Source organism: Gymnoscopelus microlampas (assembly GCF_963454915.1).
Source record: "Gymnoscopelus microlampas genome assembly, chromosome: 17".
In the NCBI taxonomy this organism is placed as follows: Eukaryota; Metazoa; Chordata; class Actinopteri; order Myctophiformes; family Myctophidae; genus Gymnoscopelus; species Gymnoscopelus microlampas.
The window spans coordinates 6,718,881-6,737,921 of record NC_139954.1 but is presented as its reverse complement, the minus strand read 5'-3'; the positions used below and the strand labels follow the sequence as shown (position 1 = coordinate 6,737,921).

At 39.7% G+C, this 19,041-nt stretch overlaps 2 protein-coding genes across 2 annotated transcripts; both read left to right on the top strand.

Annotated features, from left to right (window-relative positions):
• Positions 1-203: 203 nt before the first annotated feature.
• Positions 204-7,564, top strand: tpt1 (tumor protein, translationally-controlled 1). The gene is made up of 6 exons (XM_084084841.1): positions 204-355; positions 2,259-2,326; positions 2,495-2,682; positions 4,382-4,487; positions 5,688-5,804; positions 7,017-7,564. Exons 1-6 carry the CDS (start codon positions 328-330, stop codon positions 7,017-7,019), a joined length of 510 nt encoding a protein of 169 aa, XP_083940967.1. The 5' UTR covers positions 204-327; the 3' UTR covers positions 7,020-7,564.
• A 5,504-nt stretch (positions 7,565-13,068) lies between these two features.
• Positions 13,069-18,576, top strand: LOC311065201 (4-galactosyl-N-acetylglucosaminide 3-alpha-L-fucosyltransferase 9-like; the record flags this gene model as incomplete). Its single annotated transcript, XM_084085417.1, has 4 exons — positions 13,069-13,331; positions 13,850-14,132; positions 15,181-15,654; positions 18,529-18,576. The coding sequence occupies 4 exons, from the start codon at positions 13,069-13,071 to the stop codon at positions 18,574-18,576; spliced, it is 1,068 nt and encodes a 355-aa protein (XP_083941543.1).
• Between the last annotated feature and the right edge of the window lie 465 nt (positions 18,577-19,041).

Here is a 19,041-nt window from a genome sequence, read left to right as displayed (position 1 = left end):
CTGTGAATAGAGCTTATTGCAAAACTTTTACTTAAGTAAAACATGTTTGTACTTTTCCACCACTTTGTGTGAGTCATGACATGAGTAGACTTGTGTGTGACAAATCTACAGAAAAAAAAACGTTCTCTCTTCCTCCCCAGCCAGCACAGTACAGCACAGCAGCATGATGACGTCACGACGGCCGTGGCGCGGTGGGTGACGTCACGCTGGGTAGTGGTGCTAAATCGTGGTGCTGGAGGCCCGAACGGTCTTTTCTTCTCTCGTCCCGTTAGGGCAGCAGCAGCTTAGCGTCTCCTCCAGTAACAACCCCAACAAAACACCGGCAAAATGATCATCTACAAGGACATCATCAGCGGTATGTTGTCGTTTATATAAGAGACGTTAGAACACTCGTGTCGTCATAGAAATGTGTTTATTATATAAGTTAGTATTTATTTATCCGGTGTTGTAGCATTGCTTGCTGTGGCCCGGGCCGGCCAGGGCGGCATTTAATATTTTTTTTAATAAATACATATTTTTTTCATATCATACTTTTCGTCGCGTCGGTACTTTTTTTTAAATACTTTATTCCTCTCGACACAAACAAAACGTATAACATTGTTATTATAACGATACACAATGGAGAAAAAAAGCCGTCGGGCGGTGGTGATGAAGCTAATCGTCGAAGCTAGCTATAGCTTGATGTGGGGAAACGGCGTGAGGCAAGGGAAGAGGGAAAAAAATCCAGCTCTACAAGCTCACAGTGCGTCCCGTCCGTGACGTGCTGTGAGCTTGTAGATCTCGCTTTGAGTTGCGCGACACCGTCGTACGACGGAGCCGTAAACATTTTTTTTCTTCTCTTCACGGCAATGATTCATCCCCAACTTTGGCGTGGCATCATGGCGCGTGGCCTAAAAAAACGACGACTTTTGTTTAGGATAATGACGGTTTAAACGTCATTGTTACTTCGATAAACCGACCCTGGGCGACCGATAGTCGTGTTTAAAAAGTGTTGTTTTTTATCGTCGTGTTTTATAGTATCGTGTTGTTGTGTGGCCACCGCTGCTGTATGTATGTATGCCGGTAAAGTTTTACATACAGGCCCTGGAACACAGAACCACAAGGATGCGTCAGTGACGTCAGTCAGTCCATGCGGAAGAAGGAAATGCTACTGTTGTAGTCTATGCCCTTTTTTTTTTAAATTCTTGTATATTAAACTTTGTAACAAAAAAAGAGGACTATGAAACAACAGGTTTTTTTTAATTCAATTTGTTATCTTTTTTTTTGGCTTCTGCCTTATTTGATAGAATGTAGTAGTTTGCCAGTTAATGGGGAGAGAGGGATGGGGAATGACACGCAGTGTTTAACTACCAGACTACACGCTTCCCTCTGTGATGTCACTGGTGTATCCTTGGTATCTTTATTGTACATTGTATACGGGTAGCTGGTAGGCCGCCTATTTGTAAAAATAGACTGAACTTAACTATGACCATGATCATTCTGTCCCACTCACACCGTTACGAATCATAACTGGTTTGTATTTAGTACATTCACACAAAGAAAAGCCTGTGTAGAATAACATCCAGTTCATTTGACTCAACTATTTAACATTTGAGCTGTCACTTGGGCTAACTCAATTTTTCCACCAAAGCCTGTCATCTGCACATAGTGGACCATTCCATCTAAATTAAATAAACACTTGGCTGTTGCTAGCCACCCTATAGCAGTGTTTAGCTGTCTGACACATCAAAATGTGGGCTGCGGAAAGGGTCAAATCAAATAAATGCATCATCATCTGTGCGGGGCATCATTTTGATATTGTTCCAGGTGATGGCAACAAATTGTAAGCTATTGGCCGAGAACGTGTAAGCTGAACGACCTATTGTGCATCCCCAAGTAGTATACATTGTCTAACCCAGTGATTCCGAACTTCCTGGATCATGGCCCACTTGAAAATCTCAAAAGCTTTTTCTCTGACCACTTAACACAGCAGCCAAATGGCTGCTTTTGAGGGTGGGATCAATCGATTGTGTTCGGCTTGGATCATTAGAACAAAAGTAGTATACATCCAGTTAACTATTTATTGGTATCACAATGAAAACTAACATGTTCACGGTTTTAAAGGAAAATCATCCAGACTTCAACGATTTAAAAAAAAAAAGATTGTATTATCAAAATCTATTTTGCCAATTATGTGGGGGCCCTTGCAATATCCTCTGGGCCCCAGCCTCCAGGTTGGCGAAACCAAAACTAACCCTTCCATTGACTTGTTTCCCCAGGTGATGAGATGTTCTCGGACATCTACAAGATCAAAGACAACGGAATCATCATCGAAGTCGAGGGAAAGGTGTGTAAAACAACACAGTTGATTAAATCTACCGTGACGTTCTTGACCCCACTGCCCCATGTGAAATGTCTCGGCACGTTGTGGACTGACAGTAACTGACTTGAAATGGTCTCTCCACCTCTCTCTGTCCTTCCCACATGTCTGTCTCCTTCCGTTAAACGTGTCCAGATGATCAGTCGGTCGGAGGACAACATCGACGGCGGCCTCCTGGGAGCCAACGAATCGCAGGAGGAGGTGGGTGATGACCTGGAGAGCACCACGGTCTCTGGCATCGACATCGTCCTCAACCACAAGCTGACGGAGACGGGCTTTGACAAAACCAGCTTCATCGCTTACATCAAGGAATACATGAAGACGTGAGTAGGCCTGTTTCAGGGGCTGGAACTCGTTCGGGTCGAGCGTGCGTGTGAAGTTACTTTGGATGTGAACTAGGAACCTCCTCTGTGTTAATTTAAGTCTGAAGAGTGTACATATGCAACCAACGTTTATTTAACCCATTTAAAACCGGGAAAGAATCTGTCATGTTAGTTTTAGCGTTGGCTATTCAAAAATGGCAGATATACAAGCTCACAGCTCCCAAGTTGTGAAATCTTATGCAAATCTTTGAATATATGTGTTTTTAAGCCAACATTTTGAACTCAAATCTTTACTACTGGGTGTCCCTGGAAGAAAATATTTAGAGATGGCGGGCCACGGCCAAAAACATATCATTTCGGGAGTCCTTTTTGTTTGAGCACCACTGATATAGCAATGTGGGTTTTTCAGAAAACTGGAAGGATTTAGAAGACATTTGTAGAATCGGCCTCAGGGCATTCAAATGACAAGTCTGCACTGCGGTGGTGGAGGCCAAAACCCTGCCGCACGTGTCAGGACAGCCACCATTAATTCTGTCATCGACGCACCGCACGCAAAAAATATTGTCATGATCGGATCTAAACTAGCACGTCATTGACCCCTTTTCACAGGCTTGTAGACTGGGTAAACACAGTTGCAGCTAATGAAACTAATTGTGCAGTCACATGGTAGTCACACAACACATGAAATGGTAGTGAGGCTGTTTGTTGATCTGCTGCTTTTTAAAACACTCATCACGGCTGAAATTACAGTGTTTGTCTTTACTGCAAATAGGCTGCTGTGCATTTCCTCCTGTTACAGTGCTTCCTAGTGATGCTATATGTGGTTGCTGATATCAGGATTTGTGTGTATATATTATATATTAGAGAAATACTGCTCAATTTGATAGGTGGCACTATTTTGTCTCCTGCTTTTCCGCACCTAAAGTCTCACTCCTGCGCAAGTAGGCGTTCTGTAGAGATTGCAGACAAGCTAGACAACTAATTACATTTTTGTGTTTACAAGGGCGTATTTTCTTGCATTTGATGGAGACGAAGCTACATGCAGTCGTAATTTACTTAATTCAGGGTCAGCTAAAATGGATTTAAGCATGGCAGATTTGGTCTAATTATGGATTTTATACCTGTACCAACAGTTTGACTTTTTTTTCCCCCCTCCTTTTTGACAAGAATCAGATGTATGCCCCATTTGAGGCAGATTGAGTATAGCTAGCTTGAGTATAGCTAAGGTTGCTGTTGGACTGACTTAAATGTCAAGTGTTTGTGAAAATAAATGACACAAGGCTTTAAAAAGTAGGAATAGCAGAGGTGCCTTTATTAAAACAAGTGACCTTTTTTTAAAATATGAAACAAAGGATGCTTAAAGTAGACTTATTGAACTTTTATGCTGACTATGTCAACCTGATTTTAGCCTGAACTCAAAACCACTTTGTCAGTATGTTGAACATGTGGGAATTTCAAGGTGGTCAAAGTGCAACAATAACAATTTACAAGACAAATGATATTAAATGCAAAGTACCTCAGGTGGCTGCGATATATATCAGCCAAGAATTTCCCCAAAAAGTACAATTTCTGTGAATTAGAGGGAGGCACTGTGCCTACAGTAGGTGTGCCTATTGAAATAATGTGTGGACAAGGTTTGTTCAGTCGCTCTGCCACTGATCAGCTGAGTTGGCTAATGGGTGTCTGCGTTTGTGTCCAGGATCAAAGGCAGGCTGGCAGAGACCGACCCCGATAGAGTGAAGCCCTTCATGGCCGGCGCACAGGAGGAGGTGAAGAAGATCCTCGGTAACTTCAAGAACTACCAGGTAAAAAGACTGACAAAGAGGCCGTTTCTCAATCTGTCTGCTGATTCCACAAAGTTGCTAAAGACACATTTGGAGTCTTTTTTAATATTTTCATTTAACCTGTGATTATTTGACCATATCATCATGCGTGAACCAGGCTAAGCACTAGCATGTAACCGCAGAAAATACCAATAATCAAAACCTTACAACATCTAATCGAGTGGAGCACTAACGTAAATAACCTTAATGACCGACTGCAAACATTTTTTTTTAAATTAAACAGAAGTAATAAAAACAGGACACATTACATGGTCACATGGTTATCCTCATATCTAATGTCCTGAATCCCCCCAATCTTTATGCTTGGGAGAAGATGAAACAAACTAGCCTTGTAATTACTACAACCTACCACACCTTTTCAGCATTTTCATTTTTTACAATGTTGGCAATCCAATGACTAATGCTATCTATAGATCACAACCAATGTGTTTACACCCCACGGTGCACATGGAATCTTCTTGCACCATCTGTCTTTCATTACCAGAAGAATTTGTCATCTTGTCTACAATGGCCGCTGTGGCTGACCCCACCCAAAGCCACTGTGTATTTTAATTGTCTGAGTTCGTTTCAGTTACGAAACACTTTCTTATGCTGTACGTGATACTACTCATGGGATTCCTGACAGGCTGCTTGTATGAGTCATTAAAGCCCTAAGGCTTTCTGGAAAGGAAAATGATAACATGCCGGAACATAAGCTTAAATGTTTGCATTGATGCTGTCCCAGTTACAAATGGCTTCACTTCATTTTAAGACTCGAGGCTCCAGACAATAGAAACTGCTTCCGACACATATCACACTTTTCTGTTTATTTCTGTTTCACACATATGAAGTATTTGACAGAGTTGAAATAAATCTCCAATTAAAACTAGACATGCCAAAATTCCTGACTAACTTATAACATTGTGCTCTGCCCACTCTGGTGTGCTGTCCAAATAAGCTAATCAAAAACAAGGAAGGTCACAAACAGAATAAATTTAACAGACATTACACCCGTTTCGGCTATCCATCATTCATCAGTATGAAGGCCGGATAGCCAAAACGTCTTGCAACTTCATGGAAAAATAAACAAAAAATGCACTTATTTTTGAGTGTGGCCCTCCTAGTTGATTCATAGTCTACGCAAAGAAACTTGGTGTAATGGTATGTTTTTTTGTTTCACAGTTCTACACGGGAGAGTCAATGAACGCAGATGGCCTGGTTGGTCTGCTGGACTTCCGTGAAGACGGCATCACACCATTCATGATCTTCTTCAAAGACGGCCTGGAGCAAGAGAAATGTGTAAGTATTCTCCTGACGGCATCACAAAACCCACGCTTCCCATGATTCCAGACTGAAGATGAGAAATTTCCATAGCATTTCTGATCATTTTACTAATTTATTATATATACAAAGTGTGCTGTTGCTAGTTTTAACTTGGCTGGAAAATAAATCATACAGCAATCTTAATGGTATTCAAAAGAACCTCTGGGTTGAGTTTATTAATTTAAAAAAGGGTAAGGGGCATAAAAAGGGCAAGGCACCATACTACTTTCCCTCTACACCAAATCTCTTCACTGGAACTAGCCGATCTACAAGCTCAGCATGCTTGTAGATGTAGATATGCTATTTTTGTCAAATATTTGCCCTAGAATGGGGACGCTAGGGTTTGTGTTTACGAAAGGTCCTTGTGACCGAAATGTCGTAAACATTTTATTATTATAAATAAACTCTACATAGACTTTATGTATAAAAATCCTGGCCCTTGGCATTCATCTTAATTTCTATTGATTGGATTTTGGCATTTTAGAATCTCTGCAGGAGAGAAGGCAGATTTCGATAAAAGAGAGGAAGCAGTCTGGTGTGCATGTTATCTACTATATTTTCTTGCCATCACAGTCTGTTCAGAAACGAAATACTGTACCCTTGGAACGCCCTGTCGTCATGAGTAGCACTAAAATGTAACAAATAGGCTATTGTCACATGACGTACTTGCCAACGACTGTGATAAAAATCCAAATGTTCACTTCTATTTAGCCAGATTCTCACCATGTGTAGAATATCATTAGCTATTGCTCAGAGCAGAGTGTTATCTAATGATAACTGGTATTTGATTGGTCCAAGACAGTTCTACGTGGCCTAAGGCAACCCAAAGTTGACACGACTAGGGCAGTACGTGCCGACCCTCTCACTGTGCATGTGTGCCCGTTTCCTTGTTCGACTTGTAATTGTATTAGTTTAGTTGGAATTGAAGACTTTCTGTCGACGGATGTATAAATTACACTGTAGCATTGTCAATGACGGGTATGATGTGTTGATGTTGTCGGCACACCACTCATGGGTGTATTTTCATACACCAGGGAAATAATTAAGAAGTTAAACGTAAATCCTGAATACTACTTTATGTGTTCTTCTTGCTAATTTTTTCTAGTTATTGCCGTTTTCACGATGTTATTTGTAAGGATTTTCAAGGCTCAACATTGAATAACCAACCCCTTATCCCTCCTTTTCCAGTAATGACCCGGAACTACATCTGCTTTTTTGATTGTCTGCTGCTTCTGAAAGGACTCGAGAACACAGAGGGATACGCGACCACTCTCTGATCATGCCTGGACTCAAAGCATTCTCCTCCAGATCATTTATATATTCACATTTATTTTTGGTCCTCCAGACTAGGCCTGAGGCCGCCCGAAAGTGTTTAGTGCTGAATATATGACTGAACAGGCCACTGAATGCCATTTTTAAAACTTAGCTCTTTTTTTTCTCACTTTTGCAGTGGTTTAGTTTACCCCAATGTTGGCCAAGTGCCAGGTATTATTCCAAATTTAAATAAAAAGGCAAACTAGGAAAGCTCTTAACTCAAGGAAGCCTTGCACTCTGTCAACAATGATCCAGGAAGTTGTTTTAGAACTTCCTGTCACTGTTTTTAGCCATGGATTGGTCGGCTCTCTCTCAGGCCTCCTTTCTGCTCGGTTTATGGTCGCATTATCATCTACCATGGAAAGATGAGGGTGTCCTGTTTAAGTTGTGACAATAAAAACCTGGTGAAACATCAGATACAAGCGTTTCGTTTTTGATAACTTGTTCGAACAGCCGTGGAAGCTGTTGCCAACTTTAAAAGGTTTATTTTATTTTACTAACTAGTAATATTATTGAGGTGAAGGAACATTATAAACGTATAGAAGAAATGTATAAGAAATGTGTGACCGTTTCAATAGAACCACGGAGTAATTGTGGCATTTAGAAAGTTTTAACCAATACAACTTTTTATATCAGGCTTTCGATGACTATCATTTGGAACTGGGTTCCGTGGCCTAATGAAAGTCAATTTGTGCGTCTATGATATGAATACATTTGAAAACCTCTGATCTAACTGTCGTAATGGCTTGAGGTCTTATGAGGTTTTTATGTTGAATTCTGGTCTAAAATGCAACATCCAAACAACCCATAGTGTTTGGAGTGCAGACAGCCACAGTGGCTCATGATTATGCCATGATTGAAGGAATTGAGGTTGTGGGGTCAAGTCTTGTCCATTGTGTTTCTGTGACGTACATACGGTTAAACCTTTTGCATTCCTGGCTTGAACGAAATTGCGGAGTTGGGAGAACGTGGACTCGGCGCCAAATCTGCAAAAAACAACTTGACCAGTTGTTTAATCTTTGTATAAACTGCCAAACATCCAGGTAATGTATGGTTGTAGGTCACCTTTTTTTTTTTTTTTTATCCCAGTATTCGTGAAGTTTTTTGGGGGGGGGGTAACAAATAGGGACGCGTGGTGTGACTTGATTGCCCAGAGTCTCCAGACCAGTTGAGTCTGCGCTGTTTCTTTACAGGAGAAAAAGGTTATCTGGCAATCGTATCGTAATTCCTAAACCAAATACAGGTGTAGTGGGCACCTGAATAGGATAAAACACGCACAATCTCCATCCCTGGCCTTTGGCATGGCTGGCAGAGATAACGGGTAGCTATTAGGCTGATAATGAACACATGGTCAAACAGCACCATATGCTGGATTTCAGTCTCACTTATGAAGAAGCTGCAGAGACATGTAAACTCATTGTGTGACAAAAGATCACAAAAAGATCAACACAGACATGCAGTGGGAGAGAGGAGAGGGGGAAAAAAGGATGAAAATGACAAGAGACAAAGGGCTAAAATAATAGATTTGATTTGACACATACAATTGCATAGTTTTCATTTGAGTAAGGGTGAACTCTAAACCTTGAGAGAATCAAACATCAAAGACATATGTACAGACAGGGATTTGAACCCAGGCGCATCATATCCCAGTCAGCTAATGGGTCAGGCTTGCTGGCAAGCAGACATGCAGTTAAGAAATACAATTACTGATATCTGGAATATGCAGTCTAGTCATTAAATGTTGCTTTTAGATATTAAATGCTTCTTCAGATGTAACAGAGCTAGTGGAAGAAAATGCCATTGGGTAGCCAGGTGTCAATCAACTCTAGTCAACCTACCAGGTTCTGAGACAGGTGCAAATAGAGATGTTTACATTCCAAAGTGATACATTCAATAATCTGGTGTAAATGACCACCCCCAGAGATTATTGATATTTGCATTTTTTGTTAATGCTCTAAATAATTTAGTCAAGTGAACATCTTCTTTCATTAGCCTTTATTGTGATGTCATACATTTATTTTGTCTCTGAGATGTTTCTGTTGATTTCATGTAAACTCAGTAACAGTGTGTGCAGTTTACATAAAGTTTTGCTAGGTGGCAGAGTTTCCCCAGACAGCACGAAGAGTACTCGTCAATGAGGAGTGATTTGGGACAAGACCAGTCCATCTGGTAAACTGCATTAATACTCCTGCATGTCCTTCTGGTAAACCACTCTAACTAGTCCTGTCCTTCTGATAAACCACACTAACTAGTCATGTCCTTCTGATAAACCACACTAATTAGTCCTGTCCTTCTGGTAAACCACACTAACTTGTGTTTAAGGTGTTAAACCGACCTGGTTCACATTAGTCACTGGTCACTGGTTGATGATAAAATTATACCGAACTGTGTGTGTGTGTGTGTGTGTGTGTGTGTGTGTGTGTGTGTGTGTGTGTGTGTGTGTGTGTGTGTGTGTGTGTGCGCGCGCGTGTGTGCGTGCGTGTGTGTCAGGGTGCGTTCGCTGGTCATTCTACAGGAAAGGCCTTAGGACCGAGAGAGACTGCTGCTTAAATTCATCAAAGTTATGAAGGTATTCCAAGACAAATATTGGAAATTATTAACATTTTGTAACTGAAAGGTTCTGTATAGATAAACATACCGGTTCAATCCCAATGTGTGTCCATTGTGGAGAAACAAGAGGGGAGGGACCATAGCACTACATAATAAAGATAACTTGCCATGTGATGCATAACTGTTACTGGGTTCCCTCAGGTTGTTGTCAGTGACATAATGGAAATGCAGTGGTGTAAAGTAACTCATCTTCCTCTTGACAATAATAAAAGAGCACCTGTCTGCAATGTGTAACTGGTCCTAGAAAAGCCTTCTATTTCTTATTTCTTCACCAGAAAATGACACCCCCACACGCCCTGTGGCCCTAATTGCCAAAGACCACAGAGGTGTCCACCAAGAAATGTGTGGAGGTGCCCTACGGCAACACCACACATTTGTTTGTAGGTTTGTTGATGTGTTTGAATGTTTATGAACCACAATGGAAACAAGTCTCTGGCTTTTTGTGATAAATCCATTTGCCTTGCGTAAGACAGCAAGTCCAACAGCTCACTGTGTTGAGATGCTCTGTACATGTCCAGAGGTCCTGGATTCAAGTCCTACAAATTATTTCCAAAGTTTAGTTACTAGTTACTTTGTAGATAATATTATTACAAAACATACATATTCATTTCAGCCATTTGAAAATAGCCGATCTACAAGCTCGATGCGACGCATTGTGAGCTTGTAGATAGGCTATTTTTAAAAGATTTGTATACATTTTCCTATACATTTGAACAATATTCGACAGTATTGTTTTTTGAATAGTGAAATATAATAGGGAAATAGCAGATCTACAAGCTGTTTTACTAATGAAAATAAAAGATCTACAAGGTGATTTAGTAGTGGTTACTTTTTTTTTGCCACACAGTAAAGTCTGCAGTGTCAATGTAACTGAGAATGTTACAAATGTAACCAAATGGAGCCTTCGGACGGGTCCATTTGTGCACTCTCACAGTTACAGAACTGTAAGGGTCCATTTTTGATAGATTTTTGATTGAATACTTTATCAACAGTTTGCAAAAACAAGGCACGGTGGCACAGATTTATACTAAATAATGCTAAAACTGCACTACTGCAATGTAGAAATACTCTTACAAGTAAAAGTCCGGAATTCAAAATGTACGAGTAATGTATGAGTAAAAGTATAAACGTTTTTTGCATCAAAATGTACTTAAAGTACCAAAAGTAAAAGTACTCATTATACAAAATGTCCCATTTCGAGTTTTCAAACGTACAGTATACAAATCTTTTGAAAATAGCAGATCTGCAAGCTCACAATGCATTGTGAGCTTGTAGATCGGCTATTTTCAAATGCCGATATAGGGCTGAAGTGGTTACTGTATGTTTTGTAATAATAATCAAAATCTAAAAAGTAACTACATTAGTAACTCAAGTTTTCAAATAATTGTAGTAGTGTAGTAAAAGTACAATATTTTCCTCTGGGATGTAGTGGAGTAGAAGTAAAAGTATTGAAAATAGGAAATACTCCAGTAAAGTAAAAAAATCCTCAAAATTGTTCCCCTTAAGTCCATACTTGAGTAAATGTACTTGGTTACTTTACACCACAGACGAGTAGTGATAAGAAAGAAAGATGGTTGTAACTGGCCCCTGATTTACAGGGGCCAGTTACAATTTGCAGCCACCTGTAAGTGGTTTTGAAGGAGGGTAAGGAGTCACACGTTTTTATGAAAATGTTTGTGCCGAAACTGTGTTTGTTGTGCCTGTGTGTGTGTCTTTTATGCTATTGAAGTAGTCTAACAGGTACCTGTTTTCTCGCGTATCTTGTAGACCAGGCCCATTGTAAGTTGCTCTATACCCTGAGCCCTCCCACCCTAACATAATGAGCAGGGGTCAGAGGTGAGTTCAGGGCCGGAGGTCTAGTATCACCCTGGCTGCTATACTAGCGTCATGTTTTTTTTTTACTTCAACTCCACTACAGTCATCAGGGGTTAGGTGAGTTCTGCTTTTCCTCATGCTTTCATGCTTTTATCTGCAAATTTCATGCTTTTATCCGCCACGTAACGATTTGGCAATTTTTTAAAGCTTAACTCATTAAGACCGGGAAAGCATCTGTGTGTCATTTCAAGATTTCCTTGGGCTATTCAAAAATAGCAGATCTACAAGCTCATAGCACGACACAGAGTGCCGCGGTATGAGCTTGTAGATCTGCTATTTTTTTTTTAAACGTGAACATTTGTGCAAATCTTCAGTCCATGAGCCAGACAAGATTTCATTATCGAAAGAGTGGGCAAAACCATACCTATATTAAATTGTTCATAGGGTCAATACGAGTAAATACATATATGATAACCTCTCCACAGGAGTAGCTTTTTCATGGTTATCACACATTTTGTTATTTTCCCCATACGTACATGACAGGTGAAAAAATGACAACATTTAAAAAAGAGTTATCATAATGAAACTTCCTGAGTTGTTTACTTACATGAAGACAATGATTTATCGTATTACAAGTTTTCTGAAATTGTATATTTAAATATGCAAATTAGGCATTTAGTCCATGAGCCAGAGCCCCAAAATTGAGCCAGATATTGACTATTCCGTTGTTAAAAACCTTTGACTCCAACATCTTAACAAAATGAAATAAATATGTTGAGTCTGGCTTTGTCCAATGTTCCAATGTTGATTCTGGAAAGTTATGCAAATGTGGGCATATTTTCCTAATGCATAATTTGCATATTTAAATATACAATTTCAGAAAACTTGTAATACGATAAATCATTGTCTTCATGTAAGTAATCAACTCAGGAAGTTTCATTATGATAACTCTTTTTTAAATGTTGTCATTTTTTCACCTGTCATGTACGTATGGGGAAAATAACAAAATGTGTGATAACCATGAAAAAGCTACTCCTGTGGAAAGGTTATCGTATATTTATTTACTCGTATTGACCCTATGAACAATTTGATATAGGTTTATATATATATATTTTATTTTTTTTGTTTTAAAAGCAAACATTTGTAACTCAAATCTTTGCTTCTGGGGATTCTACAAAATGTCCTAACAGTTTTCTGAAAAGCCTATGTTACTATATCAGTGGTTCTCACACCTTTTCATGTCAAGGACCCCCAAAATGATATGTATTTGGCTGTGGACCCCCATCTCAAAATACGTTGTTCCAGGGACCCCCCAGAAGCAAAAATTGGAGTAAAAAATGTTACCTTTGAAAATATATATTCAAATATTTGCACAAATGTTCACGATATTTCAAAAATAGCCAAAGTATAAAATAATGGTTAAAGTGGTTACACAGACTCGTTTCCCGGTCTGGCTTAACCCCCCCCCAACTATCTGTAGTTCTCTCTCACAGAGCTAACCATGTGCACCCGACAACACCTGTGCATCGGCTTCCTCTTCCTTCTGTGTTTGCTGTCTTATCTCATGTACTACAACCTGGACATCAACCTCACCTCCTTCAGCATCTGCAAGAAGGAGAAGGTCTCCCGACAAGGACCAGACAAGTCCCTTCAGGTCCTCAACCCAAACTGCACCACCACACCACCAGACAAGCAGATCGTTCCACAGGACGACATTCTGATATTGATGTGGTTCTGGCCGTTTGGCGACAAGGTTGATTTCAGGTCAGTGGTTTAAAGTAACTATACGTACATTTACTCAAGTACTGTACTTAAGTACTATTTTGAGGCATTTTTCTTTTTTTTTTCTTTACTGGAGTATTTCCAAATATTATACTTTTTACTCCACTAGAATTATTAGAAAACTTTAGTTACTACTTTGCTTTGTAGATTTGGATTATTTTTTACAAAACATACATTAACCACTTCAGCCCTATATACATTTCGGCCATTTGAAAAAAATCTGACCTCACAATGTGTTGCATCGCATGTAGATCTGCTATTTTTTAAAGATTTTTAGACATTTTATACATTTGAAAACTTGTGAAATGGGACATTCTGCCTAATCAGTACTTTATACTTTTGGTACTTTAAGTACATTTTGATACCAATACTTATAAAACTTTTACTCAAGTAAATTTTAAATTCCGTACTTTAACTCGTTAACTCGTTCTACATTGCAGTATTGATACTTTTACTTACGTAAAAAACATTTGAGTACTTTTCCCCACCACTGTCTCAAGGTGCAGCGAGTTCGACATGGAAGGATGTCGGCTGACGGACGACCGGAGCGTTTACCACGAGGCGCACGCCGTCCTGTTCCATCACAGAGACATCCACGGCGGGCTGGACAACATGCCGCCACAACCACGTCCCTGGTTCCAGAAGTGGATTTGGTTTAACTGGGAGTCGCCGGCGAATTCGCCCCACATCCCCGCGCTCAACGACCTGTTCAACTTGACCAGCAGTTATCGGCTAGACTCTCACATCCCGGTGCCTTATGGGTACCTCGCCCCGGTGACACAGGTAGGCCTGGCACAATTATTACATTATCGTCTAATTGCAATTATTTAAGATAGATCAGCTATTGTAGATCAGTTATGTATTTTCAAATGTATAAAATTATTAAATATGTCAATAATTTCTTTGTATATTTAAGCTATTTGTCATATCTAGCCTGAGCAATTTTTTATTACGAAGCCTAAAAGGCAAACAGAAATGTGTTTTGTATTCATAATGTTCCAATAATGGTCAATGGCCAAACACACAATTAAATCGTTAATCGCCATTATTTGAGTGACAATTAATCGTCAACTTAAATTCATTGGTGGAAACTAAGTAACTAAGTACATTTACTTATAGGGATATTTCACTTTCGAAAAAAGAATTGGGTCGTTTTATCGTCTACTCAGGCTTTTGTGAACACCCCAGACAGTTTTTAAGTTCCTTGATTCAGTATTTAGATATTTGATATTCATTTTATCAGACACCTATACAAACCCATTATAACTTCAAAAACCCATTTTTAAAAAAATGAAATATCCCTTTAAGTACAATTTTGAGGTAGTTTTTACTTTATTTGAGTATTTCCAATTTCCAATGCTTTTACTTCTACTCCACTACATCTCAGAGGCAAATATTGTACTTTTACTCCATTACAATTATTTGAAAACTTTAGTTACTAGTTACTTTATAGATTTTGATTATTATTACAAAATATACATTACCACTTCAGCCCTATATACATTTCGGCCATTTGAAAATAGCAGATCTACAAGCTCACAATGCGTCGCAATGTGACACATTGTGAGCTTGTAGATCTGCTATTTTCAAAATATTTGTATACATTTCAAACCTTGTGAAATGGGACATTCTGCATAATGAATACCTTTACTTTTGTACTTAAAAGTATATTTTGATACCAATACTTTTGTACTTTCACTCAAGTCAATTTTTAATTCCGGACTTTTACTTGTAGCAGAGTATTTCTATATTGCAGTATTGATACTTTTACTTAAGTAACTAAAATGTGAGTACTTTTCCCCACCACTGCTTAAATTTGTGATCACGACAGGAGGACGAGAGCTTCAAGCTGCCGGAGAAGGACAAGCTGGTGTGCTGGATCGTGAGCAACTGGAACCCGCAGCACAAAAGAGTTCAGGTCTACGAGGAGATGAAAAAACACGTCAAGATGGAGCTTTACGGGAGAGCCTTCGATCGCGCCGTGTCTCAAGAAGAGTACGTCAAGGTGATGCACAGCTGCAAGTTCTACCTGTCGTGGGAAAACTCCATCGACAGGGACTACATGACGGAAAAATTGTACGGTCCTATGAGAATGGGGGCCGTGCCCGTGGTTCTGGGCCCTTCGAGAGCAAACTACGAGGACCACGTTCCGGGAGACTCTTTCATTCACGTGGACGACTTCGCCGGCCCGAAGGAGCTGGCGGAGAGACTCGTTTACCTGGGCAACAACCACACCGAGTACATGCGGTACTTTCAGTGGAGAGAGAGGTACAAGGTCCACCATCACGTCTTCGTCAGCGATCAAGTTTGTCGATCGTGTCAGCATCTGAAAATGCACAAAGGCTATGGGCGGTTTAATGATCTCAGTAAATGGTACTGGGGTTAAAAGGCAGTCGTGGAAAGTAACTAGTACTTGAACAATAGAGTTTTTTTTTCCTCTCCTTCCTTTTTGTTTTGCTTTCTACTTCAAACATGCATCAACCAATTAAGCCCCATTTGATCAGTGATGGAAAAAGTACTCACATTTTGAGTGTGTAAAGTAAAAGTATCAACACTGCAGTGTAGAAATACTCTGTTACAAGTAAAAGTCCTGAATCAAAATATACTTAAAGTACAAAAGTAAAAGTACTCATTATGCAGAATGTCCCAAGTTTTCAAATGTACAAAATTTCAAAAAATCTTTTGAAAATAGCAGATCTACAAGCTTGCGATGCGACGCATTGTGAGCTTGTAGATCGGCTATTTTAAAATGGCCGAAATGTATTTAGGGCTAAAGTGGTTAATGTATGTTTTGTAATAATAATCCAAATCTATATAAAGTATATTAGTAACTAAAGTTTTCAAATTATTCTAGTCGAGTAAAAGTATAATATTTGAGATTTAGTGGAGTAGCAGTAAAAGTAGCCTATTGTAAATCGGAAATACTCAAGTAAAGTACAAATACCTCAAAACTGTACTTGAGTACATGTACTTAGTTACTTTACAACACTGTATTTGATACTGTGACAACCCATCTGACTGAGGAGAGCAACAACATGTGTGGATCACTGGTTTCTTTCAAAACAGGTCTGAAAATCCATCTATAGACCCCTTAACAGACGACGTCACACTGATAAGAACCAGTATGCGTGCAACCAGTATGCGCGCAATGAAACCCATTCTGTCAGGTCTCGCTAGGACGCGCCTCACTAGCCAAGGTAACCAGACACTTCGCCCTAAAACCATTTCGCCCCCGTTTTTGAGCGGACATTTCGCCCACCCCCAGACATTTCGCCCGGACATTTCGCCCTCCCCAGACGTTTTTCCCAGACATTTCGCCCACCCCCAGACATTTCGCCCGCCCACCTCCAGACACTTCGCCCAGACATTTCGCCCTGCAATTATATTGTGCATAGCTCCGTTTACAACTTGTTCTACTGTTTGATTGATGGCAGTTTGCATAGGAAAAGGTACAAACGCCTTAACTGATCACCAGCTATCTGTGTACTTTAATTGCTTTAATTGGCGGCAGATGGCCCATTCCGCACCTTCTGGATCTAGGTCTATTGAAATTTCAAGACAAAGGAATGGAATGTGACCTGCCTCTGTGATGCATCTGTACTGTAATGACAATAACAGAATAGCAGAATAAAAAGTATTGCAAATGTAAATGTTCCTTTTCTCCTGTCTTAGCGTGTGTGTGTGTATGACTCCTGGCAAACCTGTTCACCGCTGCTGCATGTCAGAAGTCATCTCCACTGTTCCTATGTCATGAGCATAGGAGTGGGGCGAAGTGTCCGGGCGAAATGTCCGACTTTTTGGGCGAAGTGCGGAAAGGGCGAAATGACTGGTATTCCTAGCCAACACACAAGAGGGGGTTGGGGTGTGCTGAAACCAGCGCACCCCGAAACAACAGGTTGAGAATTGATTGTGTGAAACAATCACCTGTGCATCCAGTCTCAATGTTAGTAAACAAATAATTGGTCTATTAGGGGACCACTAGGGGAACTAAACTCACTTCTCCCATAGAAAGGAGGTGACATTCACTGCTGCCATTTTTTTCTCTTTTCCCTTTTTCTACTTTGTACATATGGTGTTTTATATGTGTTGATGATGATGATGATGATTTTGGTGTTATTTTTATGCTATGTTGACGAATTGAATACACAGGAAGACATACCACAATGGACGAACCAGGGCAAAGGGAAACGCTAGGAAGACATGATGCCATTTATTTATTTTTGTCCCAAAACACATAATGATACAATACAAAAATGAAAAACCGGAATGTTTTGACTTGATTTGAGGTTTATTGATTCTGTAAGGCAGAAAGGTGAAATGACGTCACTTCCGTTTTTGCATCCGAGTTCGCAAAATAAAAAAAGGCGAAAAGCAACACCTTATTCCTTCTTCAGTCGCACCTCAAAGAATGACGCTAAAACGAAAAACGGGCCGCTTTGGTGTCATTTTAGTGTTTCATGGATTTGTTTCATGGATTTGTAGAGTAAAAATGGAAAAAGACATGAAAAAGAGGTGATTTGTGTTTGTTTGCTTTAGAATGAAAAACAGATATGGCTTGTTTGTTACACAAAGTTAGGTGGCAGCTACTGGGGGAAAAGAATGCTATTTTTTGCACTGTTTTCTTTAAATCTTTTTATGATTTTATCATTTATTTGTCTATGCTGCTGCATTGTCTGAAGGAAGCTGAACAAAAGCATGTTTTACTCTTATGTACCTGTACACAAGATGTAACAATTGTACAACCTTGAACAAGTCCCCAGGACTTTTTTTGTGTAATATCCTTTTAGCCCAAATGTCTGACTGTACCTCAGTGCTGTTTACATTTCTGACTAATAAAGTATTCAATCAATCAATTGTAGTGTAGGCCTACTATGCAAATATTTCTCAGATATTTTAACCCATTAAAACCGGGAAATCATTTTTTAAATTTTACCATTGGCTATTCAAAAATAGCAGATATACAAGCTCACAGCGTGTCACTTCATTACATTCACCCATTCACAGCAGAGGAAACCATCCAAGGCACCAACCTGCTTATCGGGAGAAATTAGGGGTTGCTAATAAAAGACACTTCGACACCAACTCTGGGGGAGACCGGGTTCGAACTGGGAACCTTCCGTTTCCCCAAGCGCCCACTCTACCTCCTGAGCCACATGTGTGTGTTTCCCCTGCACACCAGTGGAGTTTCACCGCTTGGTTGTCAGTAATCAGTAACCAGGTCCAGTAATCCCAACAGCTGACAAACTGTGACTCACGTGGTGAAAACCAGTGGTGGAAAGTAACTAAGTACATTTACTCAAGTAGCCTACTGTACTTAAGTACACTTTTGAGGTACTTATACTTTACTGCAGTATTTCCAATTGTCTATACTTTTACTTCTACTCCACTACATCTCGGAGGCAAATATTGTACTTTTACCACTACAATTATTTGAAAACTTTAGTTACCAGTTATCCTACTTTAAACTGATATAAATGATGACATTATAAAACATACATTAACCACTTTAGCCATACTTTATACCAAGGCTATTTGAAACTAGCCGCTCTACAAGCAAAGTGGTTCTCTAGCAATGCATCACTACCAGTGCTAGAGTAGTGTTTCCCAAACACAAGGTCAGGACCCATTAGTACGTCGAGGACATATTTTTATGGGTTGCGACTGCGAGTAAATAAATACCAACTCTTTTTTT

Bases quoted from the DNA above. Each gene is read 5' to 3' on its own strand.
- tpt1 (XM_084084841.1), top strand. From the start codon at position 328: ATGATCATCTACAAGGACATCATCAGCG. The intron at 356-2,258 runs GTATGTTGTCGT...TTGTTTCCCCAG, and splicing joins CTACAAGGACATCATCAGCG to GTGATGAGATGTTCTCGGAC. The intron at 2,327-2,494 runs GTGTGTAAAACA...AAACGTGTCCAG, and splicing joins TCATCGAAGTCGAGGGAAAG to ATGATCAGTCGGTCGGAGGA.